We start from the raw sequence: 14,652 nt of genomic DNA, 5'->3' as shown, positions 1-14,652 counted from the left end.
ATAATAGAACCAAAATTCATTATAGAAAATGATACCATATACTTTTATAGAAAAGTATACATTCCGAATCAAATAACCAAGGAATTTGTGATGGAATAATATAGATTGCCGGCATATAGATATTAAGGAATTGCAAGGACATTTACAAGAATACAGGAAATCAATTACTTCTCACAAATAAAAACAATAGTTGAAAAAGTTATTGGAAATTGTAATATTTGTATACAAAACAAATCATTACAACATACTCCGTATAATCAGTTCCAAATTCTAGACATGCCTTCTCAGTTATGGAAATCTATTATATAGAATTTTGTAATCAAATTACCATTCTCAAAGGATCCTATTATAGAAATTGAATACGATGCGATATTTAATATAATAGATAGACTAACGAAATTTGTATATATAATATTATTCAAGGAAATATAGAATACTGAGCAATTAGTATATATATTCCTAAGGGTTATAATAAGTATACACGAAGTACCAAATAAAATAATCTCAGATCGAGATAAGCTCTTTACCTTAAAATTCTGGATTACCTTATTAGTATTTATAAATATCAAAAGAAAGCTATCAACATTTTTCCACCCATAAACAGATAGTCAAACAAAGAGGACCAATTAGATAATAAAAGCATATCTTAGATGCTATATAAATTATTGATAAGACAATTAGGTAGAACTATTACCTATAGTACAATTCGCATATAATATATCGGAAACGGAAATCACAAAAATCACCTCAGTATGAGCTAATTTTGGGTTTAATTTATAAACATATAAAATCCCGATACTATAAGAAGTTAATGCCGAATCAGCGATAGTACAAATCGAACAGTTGAAAGATCTCCAAGAGCAACTGGCTCTTGATCTAAGATTCATATCTTTTAAAACAGCAGCATACTATAATACGAAATATAATATGAAACCTATGTTTAAAGAGAGGGATAAAGTTTATTTGCTACAATGAAATATCGAAACCAAAAGACTAAGCAATAAATTCGATTATAGGAAACTAGGATTATTCAAAATTGATAAGGTAATAGGAATAATTAATTATCGATTGAAATTATCAGATATAATGAATATCCATTCAGTATTCCATATATCCTTACTCGAACCAACACCACCAAAAGCGCCAAATACGCCATTTACAGAAATTGAACCAATCAACCCAAACACCATATACAATATCGAAACAATACTAGACTACAAATACATCAAAAACAAGATCAAGTATTTGATCAAATGGTTAGACTACCCACATTCAGAAAACACATGGGAACTCAAGGAAGATCTCAGCTGCCCTGAGAAACTACAAGCATTCCACCTGAAGTACCCACATCTGCCAACAAAGCCTCAAGCTCTATATCAAACAATAAAGGTAATGAGGGGTCGAAGAAATCAAAAGAAGAATTATTAGGAGTAAATATAGTAATAGTGGTTGTTGTTTCTTTCTTTGCACGTTCCTTTTTTAATTTTTCCTTTTCCAATCTTTTATTCTCTTCAACTAGATTAAGCTTTTCTAGCATACGAAGATCTCAACAAATCATCTTCTTTTCATACTTGCAAAGAAATTCTTATTGCTTGCGCAATCAAAGAATCCGGGTATTAATCTTTTGTAACTAAGCGAAAGCCTTTTCTTCTTTCAAGTACAGTAGCTCCTACTATCGCTTCAAAGATTTATAATTTGTAGGTATCTCTGATTTAGGATGGCAACGATCTTTTTTGTGATGGATATACTTGGTATAATGTTGTGATAAATTATTGTTAATAATACAACGACGATTGGATTTGATGTACAAATCGTAAGAATCTCTTTTAGTATCAAAACGCTTGATGCGGCAAATCAAGTTAAGAATATTGTAAATAAAAACTGTTTGTATAAAAAGCATATTGAAAAAGAAAACATTACAATCATTTAAGTAAACAAAAGGGAAGATATACTAATATAAATGCTTAGAACAAGCACTAGACTAAGAAGGGGATAGTGTTACAACGGATTAGTAACAGGCTGTAGAATCACCAACGTATAGGCTATAATGGTATTATAGGCCTCAGTGATTCAGCTGCAGTATACCGGGGGACACTAGGCACCCAAGGAAAGCCTCAGGTATATATATAGTATTAGTTATAGGATACCCTAGAAACCTAGAATATAGTTCCCAGGATAGTAGATCCTAGGAAAGATAGAATATAATAAGCAAAAAGACTTCACTAGGATTAATAATATCCCAAAAGATTAGATTCCAGAACAAAAGGATAAGTTAGGATAATAGGAATTACGGGACAAATATCATATAATCAAAAGCTGATCGATTTGTCGATCGATTTGCCAATCGATTTATCGGTTGATTTCAATATGAAGGTTTATATAAGGAAGGGGTTTTATTACAATGTAGAACTTTGTACTTAAAAACAATTATTAGTTTTATTATTATAGTTATGAGAATTGCAATCAATTATAATCTTATTGAATTCCTATTTGAAGTCTAGTTTAAATTACTTCGAGAGATTTCTAGATACTTCTATGTGATCCTAGAGGTAGTTCCCGTAACACAAATAAAATACATTTATATTCTTTTAATATTATTTTGAAAATTAAAATATATTAATCTATTAAACAGCTTAATATTCAATAGGAGAAGAAAGTTAAAAATCTAAAGAAAATTGAAAAGAAACTTAAAAAATAAAAGAAGTATTTAGAAACAAAGAGAAAATTAAATAGAAGAAAATTGATTATTAAATTTTATAGAGTTTTAAATAATATATTAAGAAAGTTTTTAAAAGTATTGAATTTATTTATTAAAAAGACTAAAAGCTTTTCAAAGTCTTTTTCTATATTAGATTTAGTATTTCAAAAAGTTAAAGAGCTTTTAGATAATAGTGTAAAGGAGTAGAAGGTGGTAATGATCACATAAGAAAAGCCTTCGCATATATCAAGCTTGGAGCAAGTGGCTATATATAGTAAAATGGGGTGAATCACTACATCGCGATAACGAAGTAAGGAAGGCTGTAAGAGTTAGGCACTCAATTCTTCAAGAGACAACTTTGGAAGGTGGGAAATTCGATGATTATTTTAGTCTACAGAAGAGAAGCTATAAATACTAAATGCTGGTAACACGTAACCCTGAAGTCACGTGTTTTCAGTCTCACAATAGAGCAGTTGATATTTCAATAAATAAAGAGAAGAGAGTGAAAACTAGGACTAGGAGTGGCTAGGCAATTATAATATTAATAAGATTTAAAACTTAATTATTTTATAATTGAATATAATAATATTATATTATATTATAAGTGTTTTAAGATTTCAATCCAATATCTTACAAATTCTAATTATTATTAAATATTGAAATTGTAATAATAGTGAATTTGAGGTTGTGCAAGATGTAGGGATATCGGTTAATGTTTGAATTTGTGGTCACGTGTCCGCATATAATCAGCTTTCATAGAACATAATCAAGGCAGACTTATTACAACCTATCAATTTGACCTTCATGTTATAGAAGTTGATAATTTCTTTAGTTTAGACGGTATTCAGGCAGATTAGCTATATAGGCACGTTAATTTATACCCAATCCCAACCTAAGCTATGCTGATAATTACGGGTGGTCACCTCGTCCTAATTGTTTGAAGATATCCGATCGAAACACCGGTAGTACCCATCTGGATTATTATATGATCTAATACGGCTACACAAGTCACAATCAGCTGGTTAATCTTCCACCGGGGTCACGAGCAGCAGACCCTCACATGATGGATCCAGCGAAATCCCCAGGTTGTTAAGTCCTTTGAGGATTAGGCCATATCAACTTTCCAAGTGATATTATTCCAGTCTTTTCGTCGTGATAATTTCAGGCGCAAATCAGTTCCAGCGACTGGTCTACCAATACCAGATGTCATCGTTGGCATCGTTCTTTCTGGAACGGTTAGCGTTCTTCCTTCCGCGTCAGTAATGTCGAAACTGAGCAACAAAGCAATCATCATTCCCCAAATCTCCATGGAGGCGAAATGTCGGCCGGGACAAAGATGTTTCCCGCCGCCGAAAGGCACGTAGGTGCCTGGCTTTATGTGCGATTCTGATTCTCCAGGCACACCAGTGTCCTTGCTAAATCTCGTCGGATCGAAACCACCAGCCTGGGACCCCCAATGTTCCTCCGAGACATGGATGATACTTTGCGAAGCCATCAAATTATTACCTTTCTTCAAAAGGTACTCTTGACCACCTTTTCCGTTGGAAATGATAGTGTCTTCCATAACCACGCGGTTGAAAGCCCCCTCTGCGACTGTACGCAAGTTCTCGTGAAAAGCAGCGACAAGGAGCGGGCAACGCTCCTCGATTTTTGCCATATTCATCGTCATCTCGCGCTTCCCGTCACCGCGTAGCTCCAAGCTTTCCGCAACAACGCCCGATACCTCCTCTCGTAACCGAAACACCAGCGACGGATCACTCCAGATGTGAACAAAATACCAATTAAATGTAGGGATTGTGTTGAAAAGCGCGGCCTGAAGCGTTGCTTGGAGAAAGGCTGCTATGTCGCTTTCCGAGAATCCGAACTCGTGAAGAAGATCGTACGAGCCTTTCCAAAGCGCCGAAACGTCATCCGCATCGTGCTTCTTCTCCTTTGTGTATTGGATAAGGGCATGATGAATGCGATTACGGGCCATCCATGCACTGGGTGCAGTCATCCAAGGTGCTGGACCCAAAGCGAAATGTACCAGTTTGTTGTCGACGTACCAATAATCGTCGACGAGCGAAGGATGGGCACAGAATGGGTTATCTCTCCCCAACATCGCCGCGGTAGAAGCAAACGATAGTTTGTCGCGGAGCCACAACCAACTGTCATCTACATTGACTTCGTCCGGCAATTCGTCGAGCTGACGGAATACATCAGTAAGCACAGCTTTATTAATCTCCTTGAGTTGAACCCCATTCAAGCAGCCGTAGAAGTTCTTGGTCCAACGCGTCTCCAAGCCAATACTCGGATCCACGTATTTGCGTACCCCCTCCTTCGAAATTGTGAATAGCTTAGCAATTGTGGAACGAAGAACAGGGTCGAAGCTCAGGGATCGCGACTTGATCATCGCATTGACTAGTTCAGGCGAAGCTACGAAATAAACTTTCCCACCCATCATGGGAAGCGTATAAGCTTCTCTCCCTTCAGCTTGTTTGCTGAGACGTGTCAGTCTTCAATCTAGTGACAGCAAGAGATATCACGAGAGTCTACCACATACTAGGTCTTCGTGAAGAAGGCATGTGACAACGTGAACATATCCAACACATGGCCGATAATAGGAATTGTGGGTTTCAAGATTGGCGGCTCTCGTACATCGAGCTGCACATTAGAGAGGCGCCATAAAAAGAGAAGCGCACCGCCAACTAACGCCGTCGCAATTGCGGTCGCGTTACTTGTGAGTGTCTCGACAATGGCCATCCTGAACCTCGTCGCGGGTGTGTATAGACAGAATTACAGCTCGGGTTTATGTAAAAACAAATTTTGGACAAAGAAGAGAAATGAAGTTTGCTTTCAATTCAATTTAATGTTTGAAAGGCACTACTTGTCACATGTGCGGAGATAATGCCGTTTGAGAGGTCTGTATCAACAATCATTAAAGAGAAGGGCGGTCGATCCGATCCTTATACACACCGCAGCTGCTCTGATATGGGCACGATTGTTATCCTAGCCCTTGTAGCTATTTATGCATGACAATCTAAAATTTCTTATGCTGACGACCCTCATTAGTATGGTTCCGGATCCTTCGGTTTGCCGACCCATTTTTGAAGAATATTCTCGCCGTAGCTGATGGCATTAATGCAGTTTAGGATGTAAGCGAATATAAGACAAGGAGTAACTGTAGGCCCGTACTTTTGCCGTCGAGCTGCCCAACTGGCTTCAGGCAGGTCGTAAAACGCAATGGTGCATATTATCATTGGAGAGTCAATAGTTCAGAGGCAAAACCATTGAAAGCACACCAATTTCATGTAAAAGACCATAATTTTATAGCACTAAAACGACGGCATTTCGCTATCCAAGCAACGCTAAGAGGTTACTTTTGAAAAATGCAATGGTTATCAATCCAATCAGTATTTTTTATTCTCTTTTGATAGGTTTATTATTGACTTTTATAGTTTAGCTAAGACATCTTACAGAAGAAGTAATGACTATCGGCTTGCAATCGTCGCCGGCGAATAAGGAACGCATCAATGAAGTTTTTCGAAGATTTAGTATATGTGAATTGGAGGGATTTAGGAGAGGGATGCTGTGTTGCCTCTGTGGTGGAAAAGTTAATATTTTCGATGAAAAGAAATTCAATATAAATCTCTATACAAATTCTATTATATATATTATAATTATAATATATATCTTCATTAGTAATGGAATAACTATTTCATTATTGATAAATATTTGCTACTCTAAATGAAACTCATTTAATATTAACTTTTAATAAGAAAAAAGAAAATGAGGGTTCTAAAGGGCTTTAAAGATTTCAGAATTTGATGAATATTAGAATTGTAGAAAAAATTAATAGAAGGGAAGTGAATATAAAAGTTAAAAGAAAGGAAGATGTAAGTATGAAAGTTATAAAGTGAATGAAAGGTATTAGTCGAAAACTTGAAGAAAAAGAAAAAGAAAAATAAAAATAAAATATTTATATCACTTTTTTTAATCCTTTAATTAGAGACTTTATTATTATACTATATTATATAGAATATACAATAATAACCTCATATAGCAATATTCTATATATTAATATATTAAATATTAGAAGTGCTATCTGGGGTTTAATATATACTATTTCAGATTATTTTGATTTTAAAAATGTTGTTACTCTAGTTTTAATATAAAATATTACTATTTTAGTTTTAAATGAGAAAATTCAAATCTAATTATTTTTTATTTCTTTAATTTTTTCTATAATTTTTTTTCTTCAAATCTTTTATTTCTTGTTCTTCTTTCTTTTAATTTTTTAAAATCTATAATTTTTCAACTTTTTTATTTTTTTTATTTTTCTCAAAAGAAATCTTGATTTTTTGAAGTAAAAAGAAAAATATCTATATTAAAAAAATTATTTTTTATATTTAAGAAATGAAAAAAATAAAAAATACTGAAATGATAATTTTTTTTTTTGAAAAAAAAATTAGAGATTGAAATATCAAAAATGTTATTGGGGATTATTTTAGTTATATTTCTGACATTTGATATATTAATATATAGAATGTTGCTATATGAGATTATTACTATAGAATATATTATAAAAGTATACATATTATATAAATCTAATTTATATATTTATATTAAATTCAATTACTAATCGAATTTAATGAAAATAAACTATTAATTATTTTAACCTAAAATTCAAGAATTTCATTAAGTCCCTTTGGAGTAAAATTTTCTAATAGTTTATAAAGAAATTATACATCTAATCAATATTTTAAAAATGCTTTTTTCAATACATTATAAAATTATTGAATATTTTCTTATACTAACAAAGCGGCCATTTCGTCAACCACGGATTCTACTATCACAGAGTGCCTTGATTTATGCTTGGATCTATAGAGCTTCGAATTTCTCACCTATAAATCTACCCGAGGGCTAGGATTACCGACTCTTTGACCTTGGAAACTATCCTCTCAATGTCATACTTTGTGCTCGTGTAAGCAGGTGCTATCCATGCGTGATCTCCAGTCACACCGTCCTTGGTACCCATTCCCGGGTAGAAGCTGATGCCTACATCGTCGAACGCTGTTAAATGAACTTTCTTCGATATTCCTGTCGATGACGGGAACGGCTCTTTCGTCTTCTTACAGGCCACAAATTCCAGCTTCATATCTATCAGCTTACATCTTCCAAAACTGCAACAACTTTCTCACTGGGTGATTAACTTACCGACCAGAAGAAGCCTCTGCCTCTAACGTTACCAACGTAGGGGTGATCATCCAGTTGCTCATGTAGAAGCTTGCCCAGATATTCGCCGTTCTCGCGGACATTCTCGACGAGATTGTCTTCTCTTACGATTCGCTGAACTTCTAGTGCAGCAGCACATCCCACGGGGTGTCCTTGATAAGTATGTGCGTGTGCAAAAACGCTAGTGCGGACGTTAGTTTTGAGAGTTCAGTATATACAGACTATCGCGACTTACCCAGTTCCAGCTATCAACGCATCTGACACACGATGGTTGATAAACATGGCAGCCATTGGTGCGAAACCACCTGCTAGACCTTTGGCAACGGTCTGAATATCTGGGACGACGCCCTCTTGCTCCCACTCATGAAGTGATCCACAACGACCCATCCCGCACATGACCTCTGTTCATGATCAGTAATCTCGAGCAGAGGCTCAAATTTTATCAGTAGATACTCACCGTCCAGAATGAGAAGCGCCCCGTACTTTTCGCATATTTTCTTCATAGCTTTGAAATAGCCAGCAGGCGCAGAGACTGTGCCAAGTGTCTTTCATGCAACGAAATTAGCCAAGAGCATGAACATCCGGACAACAAATATACTTACCGCCCCAACAACAGGCTCAGCAACAAATGCACAAACAGTATCAGGCCCAATCTCCTGGAACTTTAAATCCAGCTCATCTGCCAATTTCTGCACGTAATCCTCCGTTGTCTGGCCATCAGCCTTTCCACGATACTCGTTGGCGGCCGAGACACGGTGAATGTTGTCGAACAGCATGCCCTCAAAGAGCTTCCGCCGTCCGACATGACCACTCATCGAAAGCGACCCAAGAGTTGCGCCGTGGAAAGACCCTTCGCGCGCTATGAAGTTCGTACGCTGGGGCTGTTTTGGGTTCAGCTCCATGTAATACTGTCTTGCCATCTTCATGGCTGCCTCCATGGCTTCAGCTCCTAAAGTTTTGTTAGACGTCACGTCTGACTTGGAACAAGTGTGATAACATACCAGAGCACATCAGGTATACCTTTGACATCTCCCCGTTAGTACCCCTGATGAGCTCCGCAGCCAGTTCTTCACCAACTTGATGCCCATAAAACATTGAATTTGAATAAGAAAATTTATCCATTTGCTTAATCATGGAAGTTTTAACCCTCTCATTATCGTAGCCAATGCAGGCTACTGCTGCACCACAAGTCGTATCCTCCATCTTTTTGCCATTGAAGAACGTCACAGTTGTACCCTTGGCCGCCACAACGTTAAGCGGCGCTGTCTTTAAAATCGGATGAAGAAGAGCACTGGGCTCACTGGTACTTCCCAGCGGCGATTGCTCTAGGTTGCGGGTTAGGGCAGAAGTGCTGAAGGCTGCTGCAGCGGGAGCTTGTCGGGAGCTGTAGCATGGTACCGCTTGAAGCGTATGAGAAATTGATGGAAGAGCCAAAGCAGACTTCCTGACATGACGCAGGAGCACTTGAAAGTGTCTAGATGAGTTTGTAGCGGACATTGGTGAAGTCAATACTTGGAGGTCTTGTCGCAAGCCTCAAACTTCAAGGAGCTTGACAGCAACAATACTGAAATAGAGCAAGCAAACTATTCATCAGAAATTAAACTCTCCGAATCTCTCTTCCACATTCATCTCGGTTTCGTATGGTGGTGGAGTGTAGACTCGAAGCGAAGGATCATGTCGATCCCCTAGTGGTGTTGCTGCAATGCAGCAATGCAGTTTACATCCCGTACAACTCGTCACTTCTGTCGAAAACTGCGACCCCCTCCTCCCCACCCTGGACAGATACAACACCTAGGGCTTTAGTGGTTACGTGATCTTTGTCCTGGTAAGCTAACAGATATATTGCAATACCCAGTGTTTTAGCGGTTACGTGATCCTTGTTCCGGTAAGCTGACAGATATACTACAATACCCAGGGTTTTAGCGCTTACTAGTACATGCAGTCTATGGACTAGTTACCACTGCTTGCAGGTGTGTGGTACATGTACGGAATGTATATTATATCCGCATACCATAGTAAGGTAGGGGAGACATGAGATTACGGCAGTGTGAACGTAGTAATTAGTAGCCGTAGTCGCTCGATTGTATAGTGACATCGGGTACATATTCCTTCGAAAGCAAGCATAGCGACAGGGTGAGGGTCTTGGAGGTCTCGCGGATGAGTAGTCCTGCATCTTCGTAGCGTTAGCCGTTCGCCCCGCTGGCTCGAGCAAACAGCGATGCCTGGTTGCGGAGATGTTGAGGCAATTATTGTAACAGAATAGTAATACATTGATTGCATCTACTGACCGCTGATTCATTACTAATTGGGGGGGCATCCCACGATAAACTAGATGGTCCACTTGGAAGGACTAGGAACGTTTAACTCAACATCACCATCGACCATTTTGACAGCTACCTATCATCTTCTTCTTCACGTTAATGAAAAAGTTTAGACTTTTCTCACTAACGAAGTCTATCCCACCGATATTGAATCAACATGTTTGCGCTTACAAGGTCCTCCTCACGTGGCCTTCAACCGTTGACCGCCGTTGCAAGTAACGGATTCAATGGACACAGCCGCAGCTACGTAAGCATAGCTACTCGTGTGCACCGTGTGACGATGTTCAAGATGCCGAAGGCTGAGGATCAGAAAAGGTTTTTGGAGCAGTGTCGGAAGATGGCTGTTGACAATAAGAGGGTATGATAACCCCCCTACCTTAGCCCGTCCTTACGTTCATTTCCACGGGGTCTTAATTCCACTAAGACCACGAAAACACATATGCCTGCTTCAGAGTCAAATACTCACGGGTATACTAGGATGGTACGCCTTACATACTTAGTATGGTTGCCGGTCCTGTTGAAGAAGGTCCCCGCACTGAAGGCTACACCTTTGTCAACAAGACCGAGTTCGCCAGCATGGACGATATGAAGTACTACGAGAGCGAGTGTCCTGCTCATGGAGAAGTGAAGAAAGTCTTAGATGAGATTACTATAGACGGGATGATGACCGTCTTCTTTAAGCCGCAGGCTACCGGAGGCACATAGTGTTTTGGGATAACTTTGAGGAAGAGGGCTATACAAATACAAATGAGGCTTATAACTCCATGTGTGGGGAAGCAATAGGTTGAGAGAGAGAGATCATTTGCTGAGAATACTAAGAGTAGCAACCTACAGGACGTTTAGAAATGCCTAGCGATTATCTTTGACAGTACAGTTAAAAGGGCGGAGTTTCTAATGGAAAAATGGTACAAATTGTATGTGGTGTAAAAGACATAGAATTGAAAGTGGGAACGGCCGAAAGGCCAATAAGAGTTCCCACTTACTAAGATTAATGCCTGAGGCACTATTATTAGTATTAGCATATCCACTTCTGTTCAACCCAAACATAGAGTAACCTCAAACGTTGCTCACACTACCACTTCGCCAGAGATAAACCTCCACTGCGCTGCCTCCCATCCATTTCTTCTAGTCAGGCGGGTACCGCACACGGAAGCCTCGTCTTCTGGCTTGCACACAGACGTCACTTGGGGACACGTAGACATGGGCGGCGGCTTGTACGTATCCCAGTTCCCGTCCAAGGGTTCCACGTTATAACCCAGGAGTAGCGCGGCCACGAAGCCGTAAATCTCGGCCGTGGCAAAATTCCGCCCAGGACACATATGAGCGCCTCCGCCGAATGGTGTAAAGGCAGCACGTCTCAACTTGGCTTGTTCGCTCGTTAGTCCCTTGTCCAGGAATCTATCGGCTCGGAATGCCGCTGCGTCTTCGCCCCATATATCCTCCGAGGCATGCACAACTCCTGCAGGCATCTTCACGGTGGCGCCTTTCTTGAGCAGGTACGAGCGGTCATGTCTGTCCGTGATGGTCGTGTCCTCTAGGACCATTCGGTTACAGGTGAATCCATTGCAGAGGCGGCTAGCCTCACGGTAGGCGCTGATCAACAGAGGGCACCTTTCGAGGATGTCGTCTACGTTAATAGTCACTACATGGCCCGGACCACGCTTCACAATAGGCTCAACTTCAGCGCGCAGTTGGACGACCAGATTGGGCCGCGTGAAGACATGGATGAAGAACCAGAATATGGTCGGGATGGAGTTTGATGTTGGCACATGTATAAGGCCAACCTCAATGTCACCAAGTTTTTGCCCTTCGACGCCGTATCCTCGAAGAATGCCGACCCGGTTTCTGATATAGGCCGAGACCTGTTCGTCGTCCTGCTTCATGGTCGTACACCACTTTCCCAAAGCTAGCTGCAGCCTTCGTCTTGCTTCTTTTGTACGCCGCAGTGTCTTGGAATTGAAAATATGGAAGAAGAGGTAAGGCAGGCCCGTTTCGAACGTCCTATAATGAAATGTCATTAGCAACATGCTTACCATTCACTATTGGAGATCGGGGCTCTGTGAAATGACCTTACCAGACATCCTCTACAAGTTCGTCGCCCCTGATGGGATTGTCAGGACCATACAGAGCCTCGCATGTAGCGACGGTCATGAGATTGCGCAGCCAGAGGTAGGTATTAGTAGCATCCATGCCATCCCCTCCAATGCTATTAATGTGCTTTGAAACGTGCTTGAGGGAGGTGACATTCAACCGATGGATGTGCTGGGCAGTAGTTCCGTCATAGATGCTCTTGAAGTATTCGGGCAAGACATTTGACTGCATGAGCACTTGATGATACGCATCATCGAAGCCCGCCACCTTCTGTGCACCGCCTACAGCAAAGGGGGTGAAGGAGAGATACTTGTTGCAATACGCCGACTGGACTAGAATGGGATCCGTTATCGCATACATTTTACTATTCAAAATGGGGATAGTTGCAATGGACATGTGATACTTTTTGCTGTTGAGGAGTGCATGTGTTAGTAGTGGTCATGGCACGACATCGTTGCGTCTAGTGTTCCCAACAGTGCTCTTGCTACCTACACTGGAACCAAAAAGAGACGTGTATGGATGTAGACTTACTCGAGACGTTTGAAGAATGCTTCCTGGTCCTTGAGCATACTGTAGAAATGACCAAATATAGGGATGTTATGTCTAAGAATCGGAGGCTCAAGGCCGTCGACGCTTGGCTCGAGTGCGCGCCCGACGAGGAAGAGCAGAGCGCATACTGCCAGGCCAAGAAAGACGGGCTTGCATAGCAGCAGGTCAACAATGCTCTCTGTCAGTGCCATATGTATTATTCCGTAAGGGTATTGATTATTGAGGCGTGGTTGGATAGTCAAGGGCTAGAGTGCGCAACCACGATCAATCGTTTAGGTGTGGGTGGAAGACTTGCTATTTACCTCAACAATGATGGGAAGAGGAGGATCACGCCAAACGACCCATTCTCAGCTACTACGTAGTAAGAGGTTTTCGACTATGCTGTGGTGTGTATGACCAGCTGTTCCACTCGGACAGGGTGGCCGGGGAGAGAAGACAGGTGCGAGTAGGAGAAGTAGGATGTGAATTGATTGACAGAATTGACCAGGTAGATAAACCTGGTCGATGACTAAAAGTAAGCTTAACTAATGCACACGTGACTTGATAAAACCACTTCTTCTACAAGGAGCTCAATCCTTGGGAATTGTCAGCTTATCCATGCAGATCATGTCAGCGTGGTGACGAGTACATGCATACTTGTAGAAGTAAGCCTGCGTTCGTCAGCACGCGGCAAGAGATGCTAAAGAAAACTACCTAGTAGTGGGAACTTGGCGGGGTTGAGAAGGATTCTAAGCCTTGTAAAAGCTTCAGAAACACTCTGAAATCAAAAATCCTTCTCAATGTCAGAATCCTTCTTACAAGGGAAGGGGTACAGAATTCTTCTCCATCTTAGAAGCCTTCGAGCCTATGAAAGCATTCAAATTTAGGGGGTCCTTTTTTTTGGCTTATAGAAGGCCAATATATCTCACAATTGTCTAATCTAATTAAGCAATATGTATCTTTACATATATTTAACTGTTTGATAGTTATAAACCCGGGATTTCCAAGGTTTAGACTCAAGGATTTCAATATTCAAGTTGATAATCTACATTTCAAAAACAACGCCAAGCTATGTTCATAATATTAAGCCAAACTCACAAAACGCTGACCTCTATGTTGGCATAATACTCACTGAGCCAAGCTTATTAAACTCATTGACTTACATATTGGCATGGAAAAGTCGATCTTTGTCGACACAAAACCATTGATTCATATCGATATGATTGATTGATTTATTGTGTTTATCGCCATAGGCCGAAAGCCGCACATGCCTTGGCACGTAACGAACTTTAGCTATCTATTCCAAATTTGAATAAATAATATTCAAAGTAATTTCTAAGTAATAGATTAGCTAATTAGGAATCGTTTATATATAGGTTATAAGGGCTAGGATAAGGTTTATATATAGGTTATAAGGGCTAGGATAAGGTTTATATAATTGCCTTTATAGAAGTGATATATTAATATAGTTATAGTAGTTTATACTAATCTTTTTTATTTATTAAATTCTTTTTTTTAATTCCTTTTCTAATCCTTTTATTTATATTTTTATTTATGTTTTTATTTGTAATTTTATTATTTTTAATTAATATATTAATAGCCTCTTTATTAATTGGGATAATCTTACTCTAACATTAATATATTACTTATAATCAATTGAAAGGGGTTTTATGAATCTACAAATATGAAAATGACCTCTTATAGAAATATATGATTATATAATATATAAATACATTTCCACTTCGTTTGCTTTTACGAATTCATTAGAATTTGAATGTATAATTTGAAACTTAGATTTCT

The 14,652-nt window shown here is 39.2% G+C and overlaps 4 protein-coding genes across 5 annotated transcripts; 1 reads left to right on the top strand and 3 right to left on the bottom strand.

The window, feature by feature from the left end:
- Nucleotides 1-3,560: 3,560 nt before the first annotated feature.
- BCIN_14g01270 (hypothetical protein) lies at nucleotides 3,561-5,980 on the bottom strand. Of its 2 annotated transcripts, XM_001552814.2 has the most exons (2): nucleotides 5,241-5,980; nucleotides 3,561-5,178 (listed from the first exon to the last, which is right to left on the bottom strand). In XM_001552814.2, the coding sequence occupies exons 1-2, from the start codon at nucleotides 5,438-5,440 to the stop codon at nucleotides 3,804-3,806; spliced, it is 1,575 nt and encodes a 524-aa protein (XP_001552864.1). In that variant the 5' UTR covers nucleotides 5,441-5,980; the 3' UTR covers nucleotides 3,561-3,803. The 2 variants fall into 2 exon arrangements, with proteins under 2 accessions (XP_001552864.1, XP_024552824.1); XM_024697010.1 differs by having other exon boundaries at nucleotides 3,561-5,980.
- Nucleotides 5,981-7,510: 1,530 nt separating this feature from the next.
- BCIN_14g01260 (hypothetical protein) lies at nucleotides 7,511-9,796 on the bottom strand. Its single transcript, XM_001552815.2, has 6 exons — nucleotides 8,914-9,796; nucleotides 8,515-8,861; nucleotides 8,370-8,457; nucleotides 8,148-8,313; nucleotides 7,895-8,093; nucleotides 7,511-7,829 (listed from the first exon to the last, which is right to left on the bottom strand). Exons 1-6 carry the CDS (start codon nucleotides 9,407-9,409, stop codon nucleotides 7,590-7,592), a joined length of 1,536 nt encoding a protein of 511 aa, XP_001552865.1. The 5' UTR covers nucleotides 9,410-9,796; the 3' UTR covers nucleotides 7,511-7,589.
- A 253-nt stretch (nucleotides 9,797-10,049) lies between these two features.
- On the top strand, nucleotides 10,050-10,998 carry BCIN_14g01250 (hypothetical protein). Its single transcript, XM_001552816.2, has 2 exons — nucleotides 10,050-10,591; nucleotides 10,711-10,998. Exons 1-2 carry the CDS (start codon nucleotides 10,391-10,393, stop codon nucleotides 10,936-10,938), a joined length of 429 nt encoding a protein of 142 aa, XP_001552866.1. The 5' UTR covers nucleotides 10,050-10,390; the 3' UTR covers nucleotides 10,939-10,998.
- A 218-nt stretch (nucleotides 10,999-11,216) lies between these two features.
- On the bottom strand, nucleotides 11,217-13,297 carry BCIN_14g01240 (hypothetical protein). The gene is made up of 3 exons (XM_024697009.1): nucleotides 12,856-13,297; nucleotides 12,308-12,733; nucleotides 11,217-12,234 (listed from the first exon to the last, which is right to left on the bottom strand). The coding sequence occupies exons 1-3, from the start codon at nucleotides 13,062-13,064 to the stop codon at nucleotides 11,301-11,303; spliced, it is 1,569 nt and encodes a 522-aa protein (XP_024552823.1). The 5' UTR covers nucleotides 13,065-13,297; the 3' UTR covers nucleotides 11,217-11,300.
- Between the last annotated feature and the right edge of the window lie 1,355 nt (nucleotides 13,298-14,652).

The sequence above is a fragment of the Botrytis cinerea genome, chromosome 14 (assembly GCF_000143535.2).
Source record: "Botrytis cinerea B05.10 chromosome 14, complete sequence".
Taxonomy (NCBI): Eukaryota; Fungi; Ascomycota; class Leotiomycetes; order Helotiales; family Sclerotiniaceae; genus Botrytis; species Botrytis cinerea.
Note: the sequence above shows the minus strand (reverse complement) of the source record. Positions and strands in the feature narration are given on the sequence as shown.